This window comes from Mercenaria mercenaria, chromosome 9 (genome assembly GCF_021730395.1).
Source record: "Mercenaria mercenaria strain notata chromosome 9, MADL_Memer_1, whole genome shotgun sequence".
Classification (NCBI taxonomy): domain Eukaryota; kingdom Metazoa; phylum Mollusca; class Bivalvia; order Venerida; family Veneridae; genus Mercenaria; species Mercenaria mercenaria.
Window position 1 is genome coordinate 7,832,450 of NC_069369.1, and position 23,228 is coordinate 7,855,677.

General features: G+C 34.7%; 1 protein-coding gene across 1 annotated transcript; it reads right to left on the reverse strand.

Moving 5' to 3' along the window:
• Nucleotides 1-2,233: 2,233 nt before the first annotated feature.
• Nucleotides 2,234-6,353, reverse strand: LOC128559645 (uncharacterized). Its single transcript, XM_053551951.1, has 3 exons — nucleotides 4,723-6,353; nucleotides 3,476-3,655; nucleotides 2,234-2,870 (listed from the first exon to the last, which is right to left on the reverse strand). The coding sequence occupies exons 1-3, from the start codon at nucleotides 6,333-6,335 to the stop codon at nucleotides 2,684-2,686; spliced, it is 1,980 nt and encodes a 659-aa protein (XP_053407926.1). The 5' UTR covers nucleotides 6,336-6,353; the 3' UTR covers nucleotides 2,234-2,683.
• Nucleotides 6,354-23,228: the final 16,875 nt, after the last annotated feature.

Below are 23,228 nucleotides of genomic sequence, written 5' to 3' on the forward strand. Positions count from 1 at the left end.
CAATTAGTTCCTTGGCTGGTATTTCTTTTTGAGACGTTTTGCTTGAATGATAGTTAGGCAACATCAGTTGTCAGTTAAGAGTACCCCTTGATTTCTCACCGGGTATATAGTTGATTGTTGTTAAAATGTGAACTTTTTAACACAAATCATTGCCAATCGCTCTGTATATAATTGCGTAATTATCTGTGATTCCGTATTGATCTCTGCTATTTTATTCATAATACTCAGTTTATTTCAGGTAAAGTTTAGTACATTTACGTGCCAAATTTAGTTCACAGATAGACCTGCACTCAAAAACTTACATTTGTTTCTTAAATATTTGTAAAAAAGAACAATTATTATTCCATCCTACCAAAAACTCTTATGTACTTCACAGTACTTATGTTACAATGACCCTTCTCTATGAAGTAAAGCAATGTATGTACATTTGCATTATCGTAGAAAATATTTTCGTTTTGGCAGTCAGGTGAATAGATTAAAGATGATAAACTAATTATGTCGGCATGCAACGTGGAAAGACCTGTTATTCGTTATTTTGGGTTCATTTGAAATACTTTGACATACCATTTTAAGAATTACGAATATGGAAAAATCTTCATTTGTTAACCTTTGTTTGTCACGTAACTGCTATTCTTGCATAAAACCTTTGTTTTTTGCCGATTTCGGGCATGCACAAACAGGGAAAAAACGTGTACAAACAAGGAGATTCTCGTGAGCACGCGCTGTTGGTGAACGTTTTGAATATGCTGTTGCGGGTCCAACGTAAGCAAATTATGGATCCCGAATCAATTTTGGCCGAAGTCGAAAGGTCCGAGATTTATGAAATCTTTTCATCTGCATTTTTATTAAAAATATCATTTTTCAACCTAACTTTACTTTAACTTGTAATAAGCGCTACCTCTCTTGATACGCGACTGAATTGACGTTCCTTATTATTGTATTATTACGCGTATTAGACTCAAAGTAAGTTTACACGCCGCGATTTAATCCCTGAAAATGATAGGCAAACAATATTTACAAAAATACAATTTCGTTTTCCAAATTAATTTGAGTCGAGAAAGTTGACATGCTAACTTTAAATCTTACACTAAAACTTTTAAAAAATGTTTGTGTCTACTTTACACATCTATGCAGTCTACTGATGTAGTGATGGTGTGTAATGTAAAGCATAAACATGACGAAGCGTAAAGTTTGAAGAATTTTTCCATAGTTAATGAACATTTGATGAACAGAAGGTATTTATTATATATTTTTCAATTTATTTGTAGATCTCACCAACCATGTTTGAGTTTATAAATCCAATCTAAGTTGATTATATCGATGTTGGAAAAATTCAAATTTTTGTGTTTATCAAACTTTGATCGCGATGGGGTGGGGTGCAAAGCAAAATTTTCTAGTTATAGGCCTAGAGATTTCATTTTTAACGACATGAAGAATATAGGTATCGATACCAGTTTCTATTAAACGATAATATTTACATTTAAAAAGCGTAAGGGACAGACTATTAATTTAAACCAAGCAGAATTGTATTCTGTCGGCACCTCACCTGCAAATTGTCTAAAGACAGGATGCCGTGTACAGTATGCCCTTTTCTCATAATTCCGAGCCTCTAAAGCTAAAGTTCCTACCGATATATCGGAAAAAGGGGAAGTCATGCTTATTTTACATATATTTAATATTAAAGAAATTACCATAACAAGAATGTCCGTTCGACATGTATAAAATATGCACTGTTTCTGTATGCCCTGGAAATGCATAAATAAAACATGTGTCCATAACAACCTGAAACGGCCGACTTCGATCGGCTAATGTCAGCTGAATAGTCTTGCTTTTTCAATATTTCCAGCACTTTAGTTGTGTTTTATGCAAGAATAGCGATAACACACGTTTGTTTCGTGAAACAACATCTGCAGAATCCCTCGGGCTATGTTGGTGCACTCGCCCTACGGGCTCGTGCACCAACCAATCCCTTGGGATTCTGCAGATGTTGTTACACAAAAAAACGTGCGTTAACCCTACATTTTAAATTTCTGTTATCTTGTTTATTTTTTCCAATCATAGTTAATAGATATGTGATTATATGTTAAATATTACTTCACTACGCCCAATCAAACATGTTTGCAAATCAGTCTGTGATTTACTTGATTTATGTTACTTTGTTACTCAATGTTGGTTATTGTTCATTAAAATTTATTAAAGTCTATTAAAATTACAATAAAAAGATAAAACGACCATCTTTTCAGATGTTTTTACTGCAGTTTTCCACAGTGTTATAAAAATACAAACCTGTTACTGCTGGCAACTGTGCTTAAAATTTAGCAACTCTGTTCAAAAGTTTAACTGACAAATGATATTATCAACAATATGCAAAATGCAAAGTCATGGAAAAAACACTTTTAACATCAAAATATTCAAGACATTTCACGATGTTGTAATATCAGAGAACCAGAACTTAAGAGTCTTTATCTGTTCCTGTTTTAATTTATGTCGGTGGAAACGAGTTTCTTTAACTTTCACAATATATGTATATATATGTAAATAGAATCTATAATGATACTGTAAGATACTGTTTTGGTATATCCGTGTATGCTATTTAGTGGACAAGTCCATTATTAAAGCTGGCATAATTATGTCCTTCCCGATCACTTTCTTTCAGAAACAATTAATTGATTTTGTGAAAAAGTCACTGATAAACTTTATCTTCAATACCAAGCCTTTTTGAAGGCAGCATCCTGGCTTCGTTTATTTTATACGAATATTGTGATCGTATGGGTTGTTCACCTCGTAATACTCCCGAATTAACGCTTGATTTGTAGGTTTTTTCGCCTTTGTATAGTCTGGCTCTTGCCGCTGAATCGAAGAAATGGTCTCTGCAAATAAAATAACAAAATCGACAATAAAACAGAGGTTGCAATATTTCACATGGATTTGTGCCCAGACGTGTAGAATTTTATTCCTTTTTTTTAATAATCGCTTGGTCTTTAAAAGAAATAAGAATTTGCTTGTTTAAGTGTAATATTGATATATATTCCACAAGTGAACACAAGATGCAATGTCTTCACGAAAAATGAAAATATATGATAAGGTGTTCCTGAGTGAACGATATTTTTATCTTTCATGTAAAACAAACAACTTTTTTTTTAAATTTCATGTTCTTACTAAACTGACCTATTTCATACATTTTTACCAGTTGAATATATATTAAGTGATTTATCACTTAGAAAATTACAGATGTATTTAACCCTAATACTTTCGATAATGGATTGAAAGTCATATAATAGGGTGATCCACTACACGTATGCTTATGCACTATCTTGTGAAATCACTCTCTGTCTAAAAATGAAAGCAACACTACTTGTACGTTTGACGCGCACATATGAAGAGCTTATGCGTTCAAGCTATCACTGTTATGACATGCAAATTTCTATGGAACAGTCTTTAATGCAAATGGTTGACGTGCATGAATTATTTTTACCGTGGAACAATGCATTGGATAAAGCGTTCCTGTCTACAGTGACATTCGATACCACTATGTTGCACTATCTCGTCTGGTTCCTGCTCTTTCTGTTCTTCCTCATTAGTGTACAATTCTTGTGACGATACTACTTTTGGTAACGGATAAACTGCATCCTTCTTTGTCTTCATGTACACGTGTCTGTTTTAAAATGAACAGGGTATTAACCATTGATATATTTTATGTGGTTTTTTTTTAACATTAAGGTGAAAAAGAAACGTTGATGTCTGAACCTATATACCTTTGAAAAAGTTTTAACACGTAGACTTTCTTCAACTTGGTTTTAGTATTAATCAATATAATAAAAGTGAGTTAGTTGGATTTTACGGTGAATGGAAACAAAATGGTCATATTTCGCTACGATGGAGTTATATCAAAACAAAACAGAAAGCAAAAAAACAATGTTAAACATTTATAAATAATAAAAAAAAACATATTTAAGAAATAATTTATAGCAAAAGAGTGTTTTAACACTATAAATGCACGATGGGCGGTTATACTTCGGGCGTTATAATATCACGAGGGCGCAGCCTGAGTGAAGTTATTCGTACGACGTATTACCGCCCGAGTGTATAAATAGTGTTAAACACGGTTTAGTTATAAATTATTTTGATTCTAAAATACCCTTAATGTAAAACAGTAGGTAGAATATAGATGCGCTCTTTCTTTGTTGCAACAAAAACTTTGACGTCACCACACGTTAACGTGCCGTCATTCTAGCGTAAGAGTGCTTTAACAGAGACAAGCGTATTAGAATATATAATAGTATGTCTATTAATAATTCTAATAAGATTGTCTCTATTAAAACACGCTTACGCTAGAATGACGTCTCGTCCACGAGGGCTGCGCACTCGTGAATTTGTAACGCCCGACGTATAATCGCCCATCGCGAATAAATAGTGTTAGAGCACTCTTTTGTTATAGATGATTTCTTCAGTAACAGTACTTTATACAATGCTATATTAACAGTAAAAATAAATGTTTAAAAGGCAAATGCGTCGGAATTTTGCTTAAAGAAATTACACATATTTCTGATTATAACTTTGACTTTAATATAGCCAAAATATTTTTGCATAAACATTTTGTTATAGATCACTTTAACGCGAGTCGGAAACAGAAATGTGTAACAAGTCTTTATTTTTCTTTTCCGAGCAAAAGTCCTATGAAACAGAATAGCTGATAAATATAAAAGTTCAATAAAAACTTACCTTTTTTCATCCATTTTCATTGCGGTGATAGTTGTAAAATCTGATATATGCTTCTGTACACCGCTTGAACTAAGAATGCCCTGTCCCCATGGGTCCATCTCTTGCATGGTACCGAAGAATGATTCACTGCAAAGTGTATTGGGAGCCCTGACACAATATGTACCAGACTTTGCAAGGGCATACAAATACATCTTTGCTTCTTGGCTTAGTCTGAGTCCTTCATATAATATGTGTGAGAGGCCTTTAATACGTCCGCCATATGGTGGAAACTGACTGAAATCAACTCCCTTATCTAACCACTGCATAAGAGAAATTCTCTTTCTACACCTGTCTAATGCGCTTATGCCTGGAACATCATCAGCAACATACAGTCCTTCACGAATTACACTACAAAATTCAGCTTCGTTTCCAAATCCATGTTCCAACATTTCTTGTTCCACCTCTTTGCTTACCATACTTCTAGCGAGAGACTCTTTCATTTGATCTAAAATTCTTCCATCATCATCAACCTCGACTAGAGATGGGTGAAGGATGTCAGGTCTTGCTTTCGATACATGCTTCCACGCCTGGATTGAAATTCCTCTCACTTTGTCCAGACACATGCATTTCCGCAAATTGGTTCCGAGATGTGTTTTATCATAAGTGAAAATCCTGAAAACACCACTGTTTTCGTCAAACTCCGGTACGTAATATGGTTCAAAATTCATCTCCTCTGTTTCCGTCTTCACCATTATCGTTTGTGCCACTCTATTTTTCTCTTTCCATAGTTTCACCCTTTCTGGCCATATGTACTCGGCATAAGCGATGTTTAACACTTGCTTTGGATATGACGCTTTTATTAGTATCCCAGCAGCAATGTCTTGTAGACGTTTAGGATTTTTTGTCGTTTTCTTCCGCTGCGTTGTTTGGGTTTTAGTCGTGCTTTTTAAAAGCTTCCCTAACTGCTCCACCAGATCCGACTTCTTTACTTTTGTAACTGCAACTTCTTTACCTGTTCCCTTCAATGTTATATTCAAGTATTTGGCAACATCTAGCAATTCCTCTTTGGTTAATACATTCATGTTGGTTTCCATGATCTCAGACAACTTTTCAACTGAAACAGAGTTCCATTTTTTTGGTCTTCGCTGATTTAACATTTGCAAGATGATTTTAAGTTCATCATTTTCGAGCCTCCTTGGAAATGTACCTGCCTTTGTATACTGGTTTTCAATTTCTAAAAGCTCTTCAATGTCATATTCAATAGTATCGTCAAACAAATTATCCACTTCATTAACAATGCTTGCCTTTTGTCCTTCAATTTCTTTCATGTGGTCATCCGACAGAACATTTTCATTCATGTTATCAGTTTCTTCAATGTCTATCATTATGTTGTTTTCAGTGTGTTTTCCCGTTTTAGATTTCTTCTTCCAACCTTTCCTTGGTGTTGTAATGTTACATCCACCATCAACCGATATCAATGAAACGTGTCCCCCTTCTTCAATTGATATGTGTTTCTTGTTCAGTGAGCGTAAACATTTCACTAAATCGGACTTTTTGATTTTGCAAACTTCATTCCACACGGACTTGCTAAGCTGGCACATAGTAAGAGGTCTTCCGTCCTGACCTTTAACCATTAGTTGGATAAATTCACCATCAGAAGAGTCCTTGGTCAGTGCATGCTTTCCTACAATGTTCAAGGAGATTTCTAGCTACATCCATTGACAAACTATATCCTCTGTAACAGTACATTACTGGTACTGCATGCGGTAATTCCGATTTCCAAAGTCTATCCAAGTCTGCAAGTAGATACACCACGACCTGAGATGCGTATTTACGTTGAATATTGTATGCGCTCTTCATTGAAGACTTTGCTTTTAAAAGAGATTTAGACAAATCACTGTATTCATAGTCTTTATTCGAGTCATCTGCCACGGTAGCAGGTTTTTCAGTATTTGTGTTTTGTTCAGCTTCAACGGAAGGAAACTCCCCAACGAATATACACTTAGACACGTGATCTTTCAGGTTTTGTTTCAACTGCTTTGATTCATTTGAAATCCTGGTTCTCCTCTTTGGGATATCCCTTAAGTACAAATCTTCAATTACGTGTTGAATTTGTGAACATATTTCTTCACTTTTTGGAACTATAAATACAGTGGAACTTTCAGGAGTCCAGCACATATACAGTGTTCCTTTTTCTGCACGCGTTACTTTCTGTTCATACAGTGTTTGAGTAATATACCTCTCAGGAACCTTATACTGCTGCCTGGTGGTAAACTGGCGTTCTACTGGTGCTTTCCCTTCGAAGGCATATATAACAGATGATGTTGAATTGTCTCTAATGCTGCCATCTGGAGAGACTATAACTCGATCTTCGAGGTAATAACCCTCTTCCCAGTACGTCATGTAAGGAAAAAAGGCTGGTAAAACGACGCCAGCTAAGGTCGCTATCTGGTTAGTCTCAGAATCTACACCATGTTGCATTGCTTTTGCCTGAGCTTCATTTGGTCTTGGTTTTTCTATATTACTGAAAACACTGTCAAATTGTTCATTTTGTTTTTTAAGTCCATCACAACCCACTGCGGTATAGATAGAACTTCCTGTTACTTTAACATTTTCTCTAGCAGAGTGCCATTCCGGAGATCTCTGTTTAATCAGACTTGTTGGCAGATTATCTGTGTCAAGTTCAGACATCATATCAGTTACAGGCTTTAGGAGTTTCACATTTCCTTGATTCTCGATATTGACTTTTTTCGATTTTGCAAATAAACTAAGAGCCCCATGCAAAAACGCGCTGCATTTGCAAATTTCCCACTGAACATCAAGAAATACTGAAATACAGTTCTCTGTCTGGTATGACGAAGTACGACAGGCATCCATTGCATACTGTAATGTCTTTGCCAAAGACGGGTCTTTTTCTATCCGTTCTTTATACTTGCGCATAGCCACTGCCTTTGATTGTCGCAGGATTCGCATTTCTCTTAAAAACTTAGATATAACACTGAAACAAAGTTGTACTTTGACAGTCAGTTCGTCCTTCATATTTTGGTCCGATTCACGCGCCATCTCGATGTTATGATTGAATAATTGTAATGTGTTTAGTGTTTCATCGATAACTTTCAAGTCATTTTCAAGGGCGTCTCTTTTTCCAGCAATTGGTTCGTCTTCAAATCCAAGAAGATCTACATCTGCCCCTCTTTTTATTTTCTTTCCGTCAAACATTAAAACGTATGAAACTCCACTCGTACTTTTGCTTGCTGTGAGATCAATCATCGACTGCAATATACCCGGTCCATTTTCTGCTTCAAGCTCATATCCAAGTGGGTTATAGTTAGAGAGAATAGATTCACTTGGACATGCAAAATTCACCTTTGAATCCATTGGTCTTAATGCAGTTTTACCAGAAATCATATCTGCTTCGTTCTTCGGACCTGACATGAATCGTATAAATCGTCCACCAAATAACTTCTTTCCAAGCCAAAAAAATTTCAGTGATGTATCATTGTATCTGACTTGCCTAACGTCACTAGCATTGAACCATTTTATAACGTCAATGAACAACATTAATGCTACATTATCGAGTGGAAATTTTCCAGCGGACACTAATTTTAAAAATGACATAAACTCTTCTTTCATATTTTCTTTTTCAAGTATTTGTAAAACGTCCTTGAATACATCTACAATACTATCCTCTTCATATTCCTCCTTAAAAACAAACGAATCCGTGGTATTATCTCCGTAATTTACAGTGGAGTCTCCCTGAGATTCAAACGAGTACAAAACAGTTTCACAATCCTCCAGATCGTAAGCGTTTTCTGATAACTCCTCGTATTCATTGTTATTACTTGAATCATTTGAAACATCTTCATATTTCAAAGTTTTTCTTGACTTTTTATTGAACGGTTTGGCAACTGTGTTTGCTTGTTTAGATGGTGATTTAAGTTTAATAATACATCTTTTAATTGGTGATATAAATTTAGCCCTTTTGTGTGGAGATATTTTTCTTGGAGTCCGTTTTCTTTTTTCAGAACTTGATTTCCATGGAGTACTTGTTTTTAGCGGACCTATTCCTGTCGGTGAGCAAAACTGGATGACGTATTTCTTCTTCTTTTTAGATGTAAGGAAAAGTCCCCTTTTCCTTCTTCCCTTGAAAATCCCCATCTGAAATAGATAAACAGTGTATACATAAATTATTCAAGGGATTCTAGAACAATAAAGTAGTGGTAAGTCAGAACTAGATAGTTCTTCACAAAAATGCTCTCTAAAATATAAAATGATTTAAAAAAAACTGTAATCTTTTAATTTACTGCTAGAAGACAGACGTGAGGGGTATTACAATTCACGCACGACCAAACCGAGTCTGCTGTCATGTTTGTCGGTTTCAGTCCATGCTTCAAAAGAATCTTTTCACAAAATTTATCACATTGTAAAGATAAATGATAATCTCAAGTGGCACCGATAGACCGCTCAAGTAAATTCAAAGATCCGCGTACTTACATTGTAACTGACAGAAATTTTACAATTAATTCAAAACAAAGACAAATATCAAACAGGGAATGCCACGCACCAAAAACGCAGCCTCCTCAAAACGAAACCCTTAGCATCAAGTCCACGATTTCAACAACCATATAAAGCTCCGCTGTGGGATTTTCATACATTTCAATTGAATATATTAGCCCATAGTACAACAGCGCCACCACTACTGTATAGCGCCACCACTAGAGTGATAGCGCCACCACTTTCAAAAATACTGGTGTTTTTCCATTTTACTGGTGTTTTTCGTTATTTTTTTGTGTGTGTTAATACGTGTAATTTATTTCTACACCATTTGCATGCGCAGGTTTGTTCTTACAGTGTGTCTATTCATCTGAATGGTGCTCGAATACTGGCCGATATGAAAATGTGCCACTGTCAGATTCGGGAGAAAAGCTCCTGGCACCACAATTTGCATAATATTTTAATGAAATAACAGCTAACCTGTAGTAAAAGTGTTGTTACACGGAACTACATTCTCCGATTTTCGAAAAAAGTTCTATCAATAAAAATATAGGATAAAATATAAATTTTACTCACGTGTTTAAAAGCTGAAACGGCCGATAGCTGCACCACGGAAATGTCGATAGCTCTTTTCCTTATCACCACAATTTGGTGGTGGCGCTAGCGTTTAGTAGCCGTGAATTTTGTTTGTTTGTTTTGGGTTTAACGTCATTTGTCAGCAGTATTTCAGCTATTTAACTGGGGAAACCTAACCAGTGTTCCTGGATTCTGTACAAGTACAGACCTGTTCTCCGCAAGTAACTGCCAACTTCCGCACATGAATCAGAGGTGGAGGACGAATGATCTCAGACACAATGTCTTTTATCAAATCGTCACGGAGAACATACTGCCCGCTCAATGATAAAACTCACGACCCCGGGATTCGTAGATCTGCGTTCTCCCTATTGAGCTAAGCTGTCCAGGTATGTAAAGTTGTTTACAATTTCAAGTTCTGTGCCCATACAATAAACTTTCAGGTTTTGAGATTAGCGTCCCCATCTCCTTAAACCATGATTTTGTTTTTGATAAACATGTAACCTCCATCTGGAACAATAATCTAAATTATTTAAGGCTTTTTATAATTCCTGTACCGAATTTGCAAATATAACGATATCGTCTGCGTACATAAGTAGGAAGAGTTTAAGCATACTTACATCAACTTATTGATGAATCTAGATATAGTTCATCCGCTAGATCATCTAAATATAAAGAAAAGATCAAAGGAGATAAGCATCACCATATCTTACACCTAAATAGCTTTCGAAACTTTTAGTTATTTCTCTATCTAGTTTGACCATTGATTTCACGCAAAATTTCAATAATTTATGCCATATATTGTCCCTAACAATAATCAAACGCCTTTGAGAAGTCAACAAAAACACAATAAAAAAAAAAGTTAATAAAATGTGAGATCAAGCCATGTAGGACACATACGTTATCAGATGTTTCCATTTAAGCACAAAATCCAGACTTGGCCTGCCTCGCACAGAATATAATAATCCCCTGCCCATTCATTCCGTCTATTGTTTAGCAACTTAGTAAACAATTTGCAAATAAAACTGAGGAGTGTTATTCCTCCATAATTTTCAGTTCTTGTTAAACTATCCTTTTAATGGATCGGAATGATCAATTCTTCACTCAACGAATCTGGGAAATAGCCAATGTTAGAAATTTGTTACATAACTTTAGTAGAAAATCTGATAATACAGGGGTACCATAAATAATGAATTCATTAAGCATTCTGCCGGGTCCTCTCCCCCCGGACTTTCCGTGTTTAACTGTGAAATGCCACGTAGCATTTCTAAAGGAGAAAAGTCTATATCTAGTTAAGCAAACATCACCTTAAGTTCTGACTCAAAATATCTTTCATTAAAAAATATAATGTCCCCATCGGTCTGAAAAAAAGTATCTTTAGGATTGCTGTATTTGTTTTGGGTGGAACATCTTTCATTGTTTATATTTGGTTCATTTCATTTACAGTTGTACACATTGAGGAGAAAGCACGCAAAAGATGGTGAGGTGGACATCATGAGACGTGTACACTCAGACCTCATGAGTGACGAAGAGAGTGATGGGGAGGATTTGGTGGTAAGGTTCCCTGCCTGAAGGGAACCATCCCTCACTGCCATATTGCACGGAATCGATACACGTATCAAGGAGGATAGACAAAAGAAGGGGTTGTCATTCTATGCAAGCAGGAAGAAGAGAAGAGGACAAGATTCTGAAAGAGAGAGACCAGTTACAGTGAACAGAGAGTTTGTGTGTGAGAGTGATGAGGAGATGGTTGAGAGAGAGGTATTGACTGTTAGAAATGAGTATGTTTGTGAGAATACAAGACAGCAGAGTGAATCGGAAGAGAGTGAGAGTGAGACTGATGATGAAAAAGAGAAAAGGATGAATTGTGTGTTGATGGATAAGAGGAGGAGGCAGCTTGCGAAATTGAAGGAACTGAGGAGGAAAAGACTTAGCAAGATAAGATGATTCTGTTTTTTGTTGAAATATTTCTATGCATCTTGGAACTTCTTAAAATATAAGTAAATTTGTCTTTGACAATAAGATAGTGTTTAACATTTTCTATTTAACTTAATACTAGAGTCCACAAAACTTTTTAAAAATGTTTGGCAAAAATATAATTGATAATTATCTGGTTATTAAAAGACCAGGGCAATAATTAAAAGGAAAGTCTGTTCACCAATTTTGCTAGTGATATGACGCTCTTAAGTTAGAATTGCAGCAAAGATTCATGAGTTAAAAATACATTGATGTCTTAATATACATTTATTTGATAGAGCTTTTTGAAAATCTGTATATTGGTTGCCTTTATTATAGCACATAAATTGCTCTTCAGTTTTCACATTTGTATATTTTTCTGTTTGATTTTGCTAACCAATTATGTATTAATAGCTGCTTGCCCACAATTCAGAGTAGGAAAATATCTTGTGAAGTAACTATAATATATTACGACATAAATTGTTATTTATAGATATGTGAAAATCTTTGAAGAAAAACTGTTGACTGTGTAGAGGTACGTCAACACAGTTTCATAGGAATTTTAAAAGATTAATGCTCATTTTTGTGGCTTCTTAATTCAAACAAAACAGTCATTATCAGAAACATACACAGAGAGAATTTTATTTGATGATTCAAATTAATTTTTCTTTTTTTATACAGTGTACTGAAAATTATGTTGGCGAGCAGCTGTAATGTTTTCATTCAATTACTTGTATATGAAAGTCTCGTATTGTCTTGTTTTTTATTATGATTAAAGCAGCATGTTGACAGCAAAATTCATGTAATAATTTCATTGCTGAAGCATATCTACTATTAAAGAATTTGAGGAAAGCTTTAGAAAACATGTGTGACCTTGGTTTTATATTTTTTATGAAACATCATATTTCTACAGAATGTATTTTGATTTCAATACAGTTAGATTATACAGAGCAGACAAGTCTAGAGCCATACTGGTCCCAAAGAACAGTGTTTCTTTTTAGCTCTGTGAGTTAACCTCTTGTATATTGTTTAGTATCTTGACATTGTCCATTATCTGTTCATGCTCATTGTGCTTATGTGCACAAAACCGTCTTTATTTTTTGTTTTATTTTCACAATGGTTGCAGAAAACTTGTATTTCTATAAAATCTTGATTCCTTGTTTGCTCAAAGGAGTTAGACCTGTTGAAATAGCTGAAAATGCTGACTTAAAGCTTGTGTGCATAAAAGTTTCTACATTTATTATTTGATTTCAACCAAACGTTTAGATAAGTTGTATCTTTATTAAATTTAAGTTTCTTTTACAAGACAGCCATATGACACAAAGAACTTGTGCATTTTAGCTCGTCTACACGAAGTATATGGAGAGCTATCCTACTCGCACTGGCGTCTTTCTGTGCCACCCACACCTTGGTTAAGGTTTTGATGCACTTTCTCTTTTTTTTCTCTTGATGGATTTGCTTCAAACTTGTAATAGTTATTTTTTATCTTAACCCACATCATCTGGCACACGGGCCAAAACCTTTACAGCAATAATTTAAGGAATTTTAAGAATTATCTCCCCCTTTTTCTTAGAATTTCAGGTTAAAGTAATGGTGCACTTTCACTCTTTATCACTTGTTACTAAATTGATTTGATTCAAACTTAAATAATTGCTCCACATCACCACTCACATCATATGATTCAAGGTTCATAACTCTCACACCAATTTTTCATGAATTATGTCCCTTTTTTACTTAAAATTTTTAGGTTAATCTTGATGCATTTTCACTAAATCTGTTGTTATCATAGAAGGGATTCGATTTAAACTTAAATCAATTATTTGACAACATCACCCACATTATAATGACACAAGGGTCATAATTCCAATATTTCATAAATTTTGCCCCCTTTTTACATAAAATTTCAGGTTAAAGTTTTTTGTTTTGCACTTTTACTCTATATCTGTTATTACCAAACAGATTTGATTCAAACTTAAAATAGTTGTAGCACATCATCATCCACATCATATGACATAAGGACCATAATTCTTACACCAATGTTTGAAGAATTATGCCCCCTTTTTACTTAGAATTTCCGGTTAATGTTGGTGCACTTTCGCTTTATTTTTGTTATTACTTAATGAATTTGATTCAAACTTAAACTAATTCTTCCGCATTGTCGTCCTCATCATATGACACAAGGTACATTATTCTGGCTCAAATATTTAATGACTTTTGTCCCCTTATTGCTTAGAATATCAGTTTAATTACGATGCTTTATCACTATTTCTTTGTTGTTACTAAATGGATTTTATTCAAACTTAAAATGGTTTTTCCACATGGTCACCCACATCATATGTCACTATGTTCATGATGTTGGCACCAGAATGCTGTGAGATTTGCTCCATTTTCACTAGAATTTCACTTTCGAGTTGTGATTTCACTTATGCTCCATCTCACTTATTTGATTCAAACTTCAAATAGTTGGTCCACATTATTAGACACATCATGACACAAAGTCATGATGCATTACTTTTGCAGACATTTTCCATGAATTGTCACTTTCATACTTGTTTAATTTTTTGATATACTTACCTATCTATGTTATTACTAGATTCATATGACACAGACTTAAGCTATTTTCTAATAGCTGTCTCCAGTGACAGCTCCAGCTGCCTCATCAGGTATGCCCAGTTTCACTATCCGACATGGAAATAGTCGAGCGCGCTGTCTCCTGTGACAGCTCTTGTTGGTTTGTGTGCCTCTAATCATTTTCACTATTTCAAGTGCCCTCTATGTGCCCCGATTATAATAAGCCACTTGGTCAGTTGTTTACTGGACATGCATGCAGCAGCATTGTTGTTAATGTAGCTGATAAAATTTTATGTTAGACATAACAAGTACCTTGGACAGTAATACGTTGTCCTCTTTTCTTGATTTCAAAGCAGTATTAATGGATATATATATAAACATAGTGATGAAATGAAACATGTATGTATTAAATATGTATGGAAAAATAAAAGGTAAGGTGATAGGAATAAGGAAAAGTGGATCGAACGGGTATGTTTATTTTCTTCATTATTGCAACCAGATTAATATGAGATGCTAAAGTTTAGTGATTAAAAATTGTAATATATGAGAGTAAAGTGACTGACGAGAGGTCTGATATCGAATATTTCTTTTATTTGTCAGAACTGAATTGTTATGTTGGGTTTTTCAGTTGGTTTTTTGAAAGTAGTCTAATGCACAAAATGTTTAAATAAGTAAGTAAGTAAATATTTTATAATAGTGACATGTGCAATAACAAAATATATATGCATATACACACAAACAAATAAATGAAAGCAGCCGGCCCAGTGGGCCTATATGTCACCTATATATATACAGAGATGAGGGCATACATTTATATATTAATACCTCGGAAATCGAAAAAGTGAAATGCACGTACTGTGATGTGCAGTGTCGACGAGGATTAACTGGAAATATTAATCACAGGTTGTAGAGAATGTAAGTTATAAATGTATATAGTATACATGTATATTCAATTTCATGAACTAGCACATATAACTGGTAGATCAATGTATTAAAAAGAGTTTGTTACCATGATAAACTGTCAACTTGAGATTTTTCCCTCATAGTTTCTGTTATATTTACTTGAAGAGTAGCCAATGTTTTGTTACTGAAATTTAAATAAATTGAGAAATTATTTGCTATATGTTAGAAAATAGTCTGAATGAACACTGCAACTAGTAGAAATTGTTCAAAATGTTACTAGAGTATGCTACTAGAATTAGGTTTTGAGTCACGAACGTTGGTAGTGCTACTTGTGCTATAATGTTATTGGCAGTCTGAGGTGATATACGTATTTAATTAATTGAATCTTTGCCTGCAAGACGGTGTTACAGTTGCAAGTGAAGGATATTCAAGTACAAGTGATGGACATGTGTATTTGGGTGTTTTGTTGAGGACCTAAAACTGTTGACAGTGCTTGTGTGTTGTTGTAGTTTTCTGTGCTAAGATGCCAAAATGCCAAAAATATGAATTATGTTATGGGTGCAAAGGATAAAATAAACCAATTAAATCCCGTGGCATGGTTTTGTCAGCATGGAAACACGTGATAGAAAGTATTAAAAGGAATAAATTTTCAATAGCATATTTTTTGTGCAAATAAAAAAGAAATAAATGATAAACTTTCTGAACTAATGTTAGTGACTTATACGTGTGGCCACGTTTGGAAAATGATGTTTTTCAGTTACAAATTTCTTGTACAAGGATGCACGTGATCATATTTTTTCTGCAAGGAGATCTTATTTGACAGGAAAAAGTATCAATGACAGAATCTTGGTGAAATGATGCAAATGATCATGTATTAAAAAAAAACAAAAAAAACCTCCGGATTTTCAGATATTCAGATGTGTTTATCAGGTATAAAAAAGACTGTTTAGTTCGATTGATATTAAACCTTAAAAGATTAAATGAACATATTGATTCGAAACATTTTAAAATGGAAACGCTCAAATCTGCTATTTTACTGATGAAACCATTTTCATACTTCGCAAGCTGCAGTCCTAAAGATGCTTATTAAAGCGTAAATGTGGCGGAACAATGCAGAAAATAGTTGTGTTTTTTTCCTCTGGGGAACATTTGCTGTTTGCCAAACGGGTTGAATTTAGATACACGATATTACACTAAACTCTTGAAATATGCTTTTTCACACTTAAGGAAGCAAGGCTATTTGAATACTGGTTTCATTGATGAATCTTCTCCATGGCGATAATTACAAAGAGTGTCTTCAAAATGTGCAAAAAGACTGTGAAATTATTTGATGGCTTAGGAAAAGTCGTTCTAGTTTTTTTTTTTACTTTTAAATGACAGTAGCGTTATCAAATGAAAAGCGCAAGAAAATTATATCTCTTTGTCAATCTATTCTGGATAAGGTGCCTTTATCTATTCGAATTGCTTGTTCCCCTGCAGTGTCCACTGCTACAGTATTTTACAAACGCTTAGAGATCTTACGAAATGATATGGATATGCTGTAGGTCAACAAGTGAATGAAGTATTGCCATGCAATACAAAGTCCCCTACTGGGAGGCACCTAATTTTCTCTACTGCAGTATATAACATAATGAACTGATATCTGTCAATGATGTATAAACAATATTGTACTATATATACAATATGTTATAACAACACACTTGGATTAAAATGTGCATATATAAAAACCCACAGTTGTTTTCATATTGAAATGTTTTTGCCGATTATAAAAAAGTTATCATATAAGTTATTTATAGTACCAACAAAAGAAAATTAATCTTAAAAAAAAAAACAAAAAAAAAACAAAAAAAAATCTATATAATATAAGTCCACAAGAAACTCTTTACCAGGTAGAGATAGGTCAAAATACACCTAAAATATGGATGTAACATGCATGTTGTACCACAGAAAAGTGGTCTCGATTTTTCTCTACGGCCAATAATAAAAAAGTTACAATAAAATCTATTTATAGTAAAACAAAGGGACGTAATTCTAAAAACAAGGGTGCCTCATGGTGGTGAACATTTGGTCCAAGTTACATCAAAATCCCCCAATGCATGAAGAAGAAATGCTCCGGACAAAGTCATTCTTGAATTTGACCTTTGACCTCTAAATATGACCTTGACCTTAGACCTAGGGACCTGGTTCTTGCGCATGACAATCCGTCTTACGTTGGTGAACATTTGTGCCAAGTTACATCAAAATCCCTCCATGCATCTAAATATGACCTTGACCTTAGACCTAGGGACCTGGTACTTACGCATGACAATCCGTCTTACGTTGGTGAACATTTGTGCCAAGTTACATCAAAATCCCTCCATGCATGAAGAAGAAATGCTCCAGACAAAGTCATTCTTGTGTCTGACCTTTGGTCTCAAGTGTGACCTTGACATTAGACCCTAGGTTTGGGTTTTGCGCATAACATTTTGTCTCATCCAGGAAAATATTTGTGCCAACTGATATCTAAATCCTGTTTTGCATGACAAAGTTATAGACTGGACAGGGAAAAAAATCCTACTGACCTTTGATCTCAAAGTGTGACCTTGACCTTTAAGCTAGGGTACTGGGTGTTGCGCATGACACGTCATCTCATCATGGGGAACATTTATGCCAAGCAATATTGTAATCCCTTGATGGATGACAGAGTTCTGGATCGGACAGGAAAAAAACCTTATTGACCTTTGACCTCCAATTGTGACCTTGACCTTTGAGCTAAAGGTCCGGGATTTGCGCATGACACGTCATTTCATCATGGGGAACATTTGTGCCAAGTAATATTAAAATCCCTTAATGAATGTCAGAGTTATGGACCGGACACGAAACAGACCCTGTTCATGCTATGTTAACATTTGACTGCTAAGTGTGACCTTGACCTTTGAGCTAGGGGTCTGAAAGTTGTGCATGACATATCGTCTTATTATGAGGTACATTTGTGCAAAGTAATATTAAAATCCCTTCATGGACGGCAGAGTAATGGACCGGACAGGAAAAAAGCCCTGTTGACCTTTGACCTCCAATTGTGACCTTGACCTTTAAGCTAGGGGTCTAGGTTTTGCGCATGACACGTCGTCTCATCATGGGAAACATTTGTGCCAAGTAATATTAAAATCCCTTCATGGATGGGAGAGTTATGGACCGGACAGGAAAAAAGCCCTGTTGACCTTTGACCTCCAATTGTGACCTTGACCTTTGAGCTAGGGGTCCGGGTTTCGCGCACGACACGTCATCTCATCATGGGGGAACACTTGTACCAAGTAATATTAAAATCCCTTCATGGATGGGAGAGTTATGGACCGGACAGGAAAAAAGCCCTGTTGACCTTTGACCTCCAATTGTGACCTTGACCTTTGAGCTAGGGGTCCGGGTTTTGCGCATGACACGTCGTCTCATCATGGGGAACATTTGTGCCATGTAATATTAAAATCCCTTCATGGATGACAGAGTTATAGACCGGACACGAAATTGCGGACGGACGGACGGACAGACGGAATGGCGGAAAAGCGCATTCCTATAGTCCCTGAAACTGGTTTTCAACCAGTAGGGGACTAATAAAGGGAACTGTGATTCAAGAATACAGTTGACCAACGTATGTAGAGAGGATATCAAATGGTGGATAAGTAATCTGCCTTCCTGTGAGAAACCTGTGATTACAAATGTTTACAACATAGCACTTTTCACCGCATCTTCACTAGAGTGGTGGAGTACTGGAATGAATTGGTCAATGGGATATAAACGAGAACCACCTAGAGCTTAAGGCAGTTTTAATAGCATTACAGTCTTTTCAGTTTTTGTAAAGATATGCTTGATATTTACATATAATACAGTCACAGCTATTTTGCATAAACAAACAAGGGTCAAGTAAATGAAAGCTTAATGACATAACCCGGGGAAAACAGCTGTTTGCATAGAGAGGAAGATACGAACTAATTTCACAGTAACAAATTTCTTGGGTAATGGTACACATGAACTTGTTTGTAAATGTTTTGTGCAATGATGCACGTGGCCATATCTGCGAAACAACAAAAACAACAACAAAATCAATTTCAAATTTATTGTGCAATAGTGCACGTGATCTTACTTTCAAACAAATGTTTTTCAGTTACATTTCTTGGGCAAAGATGAGCGTGATCGTATTTCTTGTGCTATGATGCATGTGTTTATATTTGAAAATAAATTTCTAGTGCACTGATATATACCTGGTTTTATTTGGGACAAACATTGCTTAATTATTTCTTGTGCAATGATACACGTGATCCTATTTGTAAAAAGAAACAACACAAAACACTTTATTTCATTTGCAAACGTTTTCTTTTTTCAGCAGCAAGTTTCTTGTGATAGCACTTTTGTGCAATGATGCACATGTTCATATTTTTAGTGCAGTGATACACGTGATAAACAAAAAGAAGATATTTAAGGCAACAGCATCAATCAAAGAAACGGGGCTTACAGAAACAAGTTGTTAGGGTTATGGTGCACATGGTGAATATATTTGTCAATTTGTTGTGCATTTATGCACGTGGTTAGATCTGGAAAAAGAAAACATAAAATCTTCAATGAAAAATTTATATATGCTTATTTGCAAGCAATTGTTTTCGGTTGCGTTTATGTTGGTAAATTTTCACAACAACTCACTAGATTTCAAAATGAATTTTCGTCACTGAACAGCAAGAGACCGTTTTCTAGAGTTGATGAAATTGATATTCAGACATAGTTCTGGTTACCATGGTACTTCATTTGAAAAATAAATAAATAAAATCTACCACTTTCAAGAAATAAAATTTATTCTCACAAAATGTATACATTCTCCAGAATTAAAATAAAGTTCTTGTTTGTTTGTACAGCATCCAAGCAGGGAAACTTATGGTGTCTATTTAAAAATGTTTCCTAGATAAATCATAGACATAATATACCTTTTGCAATATGAAATGAAATTCTGTTCATACAGCATTTAAGACAGAAAACATGGATTTAAAAATGTTTTCAATTTATTTAGAGAATTTCAGCACATTCATGTGCATTTATGTTGATATTCTCATAGCAAAGTTCATAATTATGTCAAAAAAGAAACGTTTTAGGTTGATTGAGTTGAAAGCTGGTCTTGCAGTAATTGCTCAAATTTTGTCGGTAAGCACAGCTCATAATTTAGTAAAAGGATAAGAAAATTTAGGATGAAGTTGAAAGCTGGTCTTGCATTTCGTTTTCGACAAGAGCAGTTAGTAACTGCCCAGTTCATATAACATAACAAACACTTAAATTAAAAAATTTCATGTGGCTGATCTTGCATTTCTTTTTCATCAAATGTGTAGTGTCCCGTCAAAATAAAAGGAATAGTCTAGCCATCTGGTAACCGGTCTCCTAACCTGCAGTCTAGCTGTCTGGTTACCGGATGGCTAGCATAGTCTATGGGGATTTTCTAGTCGTCCAGTAATTGATTTTTTTAATGAATAAGTATTGATTTAATTTAATTTAACCTGTTATTTATTTGATATATCATTAATTATCTGCAAACAAAATTTTGAAAGTATATTTTTAAACGTCTTGAATAGATTACTGCATTGTCAGCTGATAAAACGAAAATTTGCCAAAACGATTAGAAGGAGATGTTGATGTCGTTGTTAGAGAGCTTTCGTTGAATTTGATGGTTTATAGTCCATATCTATTGTATATTCCTAACTGATACATATTCTATATATATGAACTTATTTATATTGTTATCATTATTATCAAGAATTCAATATTAAGTAAAAAATATTAGCATGAAAATAACAAGATAGTTTTACGAAATCATTTTCAAACATTAGAACTAGTAAGTTTTATAAGAACATGAAATTGATTAAGAAGCCAGTGTGAAATACAAGACTTTTACCTATAGTAATTCATTTATAACTTTGGAATAAAACCATTGTATTTCAAAACAGATACTTACAAAATATTTTATTTCAATATTTTGTCAATGTAATTTCATTTATTAAAAGAAGTTGGGCAATGATGAGAGCATCTCTCGTGGAATTGCCTGGATGCATATGAACTGTGTACTGCGTGGTACCTCGTCAGTTAATAGAATATAAAGTAACTGAATGCTCGACAACAACACTATCATCATTTTCTATTTGTTTCGCCATTTTTGATTTTATTGGCAGGTAAATGGACGGCTAGAACGCAGACTATGCGTCCGGATAAAGGACAGCTAGACACTCCCTTTACTCTTTACTTACTTTGCAGAATTGTGAATGTACAGTGTATTTATAGTGTAGTGTATTTATTTATTTAAATAAAATTCTATGACTTACTTAAGTTGAATAAATGTGAATTGAATCTGACTTGTCTTCATAATTTTATTTTTTCCCATACCCTGTCTTTGTCTTGCTTTTTTCTAACATCCCGTATTCTGCTGTAGATGTGTTTCACCTTCTTTCTATGTCATCTTTCAGTGTGTGCTCAATATACAAAATGAGGTCAAATAAAAGAAGTAGTACTACGAGATCCGTATACTACACATAGTGCATGTACGGAAAAGTCTAGTAAACGTATATTTTGAAAATACTGGTCCGTATATTCGCCGTATATGTAAAACAAATTCAGTCCGTATGTGAAAAAAATACGGGAAAAAGCCTCGCCCATATATTAAAAAAATACAGGTCCGTATATCCCCATATATTAGATGCAAATACAGTCCGTATATGACACAAGTGCGGGATCCGTATATTACGTATACCATGCATATACGGGACAAGTCTATAGCCCGTATATCAAAAAATACAGTTCCGTATTCTAAGTATATCATGCGTATACGGGAGAAAACACTCGCCCGTATATTAAAAAATACAGGTCCGTATATCAGATGAAAATACAGTCCGTATATGACACAAGTACGGGATCCGTATATTACGTATACCATGCATATACGGGACAAGTCCGTAGCCCGTATATCAAAAAATACAGTTCCGTATATTCCCCGTATATGACAAAAGTACGGAATCCGTATACTAAGTATATCATGCGTATACAGAAAAAATACGAAGCCCGTATATTAAAAAATACAGGTCCGTATATCCCCCCGTATATTAGATGCATACAAAGTCTGTATATGACAAAAATACGGGACCCGTACACTACGTATATCCCGAATATACAGGCTCGTATACTTGTTCCGTATATTCTAAAATACGGTACGTATAAGTGAAAAAATGTCATAGACCCTTCGAATACATGAAAGTAAAATTTTATGTTGAAGCAGGACACGAATAAACACCATTTCTATGGAAATTTTTTGAAAACTTGTATATTTTATATATACGGGAAATATACGTAAATGTATATTCGCCGTATACGGGATCCCGTATTTGCATGATAGATATACGGACTTCCCGAATACTTGATGTTCCGAATACGGGATCGTATACTAGGTCCGTATATTGGTAATATACATCTCGTATACTCCCGTACTTTCGAAATATACGGGACCGTATACTCCCGTATATTGACCCTTTTTTCGCAGTGATATAATCTTCAGTAACAGCGATAAGAAAAATGGGAGGCAAATATCCATTATCGGTCTCTAAATGATTGTTTACATGCAGTTTGTGTTAAAAGTGTTTTGTTTATCTTTCAAGATGGTCTTCGTTTGAATACCTTGGGCTGTCGCAATTAGGGTTGTTATTATAAAGAAAGTAGTGGAATATTTCTAATTACGACGGACAGGTTTAAACAGTTTATGCAAACATCACACCTAAGGACTTCCATTATTCGCTTAGTAAATATTACTCGCCTGGATGCTACTATTTTAACGTTCAATTTCTGTAGTCAGGAAACTGTATGGCCAATTACAACTGTGGCACATTCGTGACACAAAAGTCTTATAGACACTTTTGGATAACTTTGATGAGAAGCAAGAGAATGTTGATATTCAATCTTTATTCAATACATTTCATACTACTGTTTGTATCGAAAACGCTTAGTCCTTTCCTATCCGTCTTTCTAAATCTCCATTA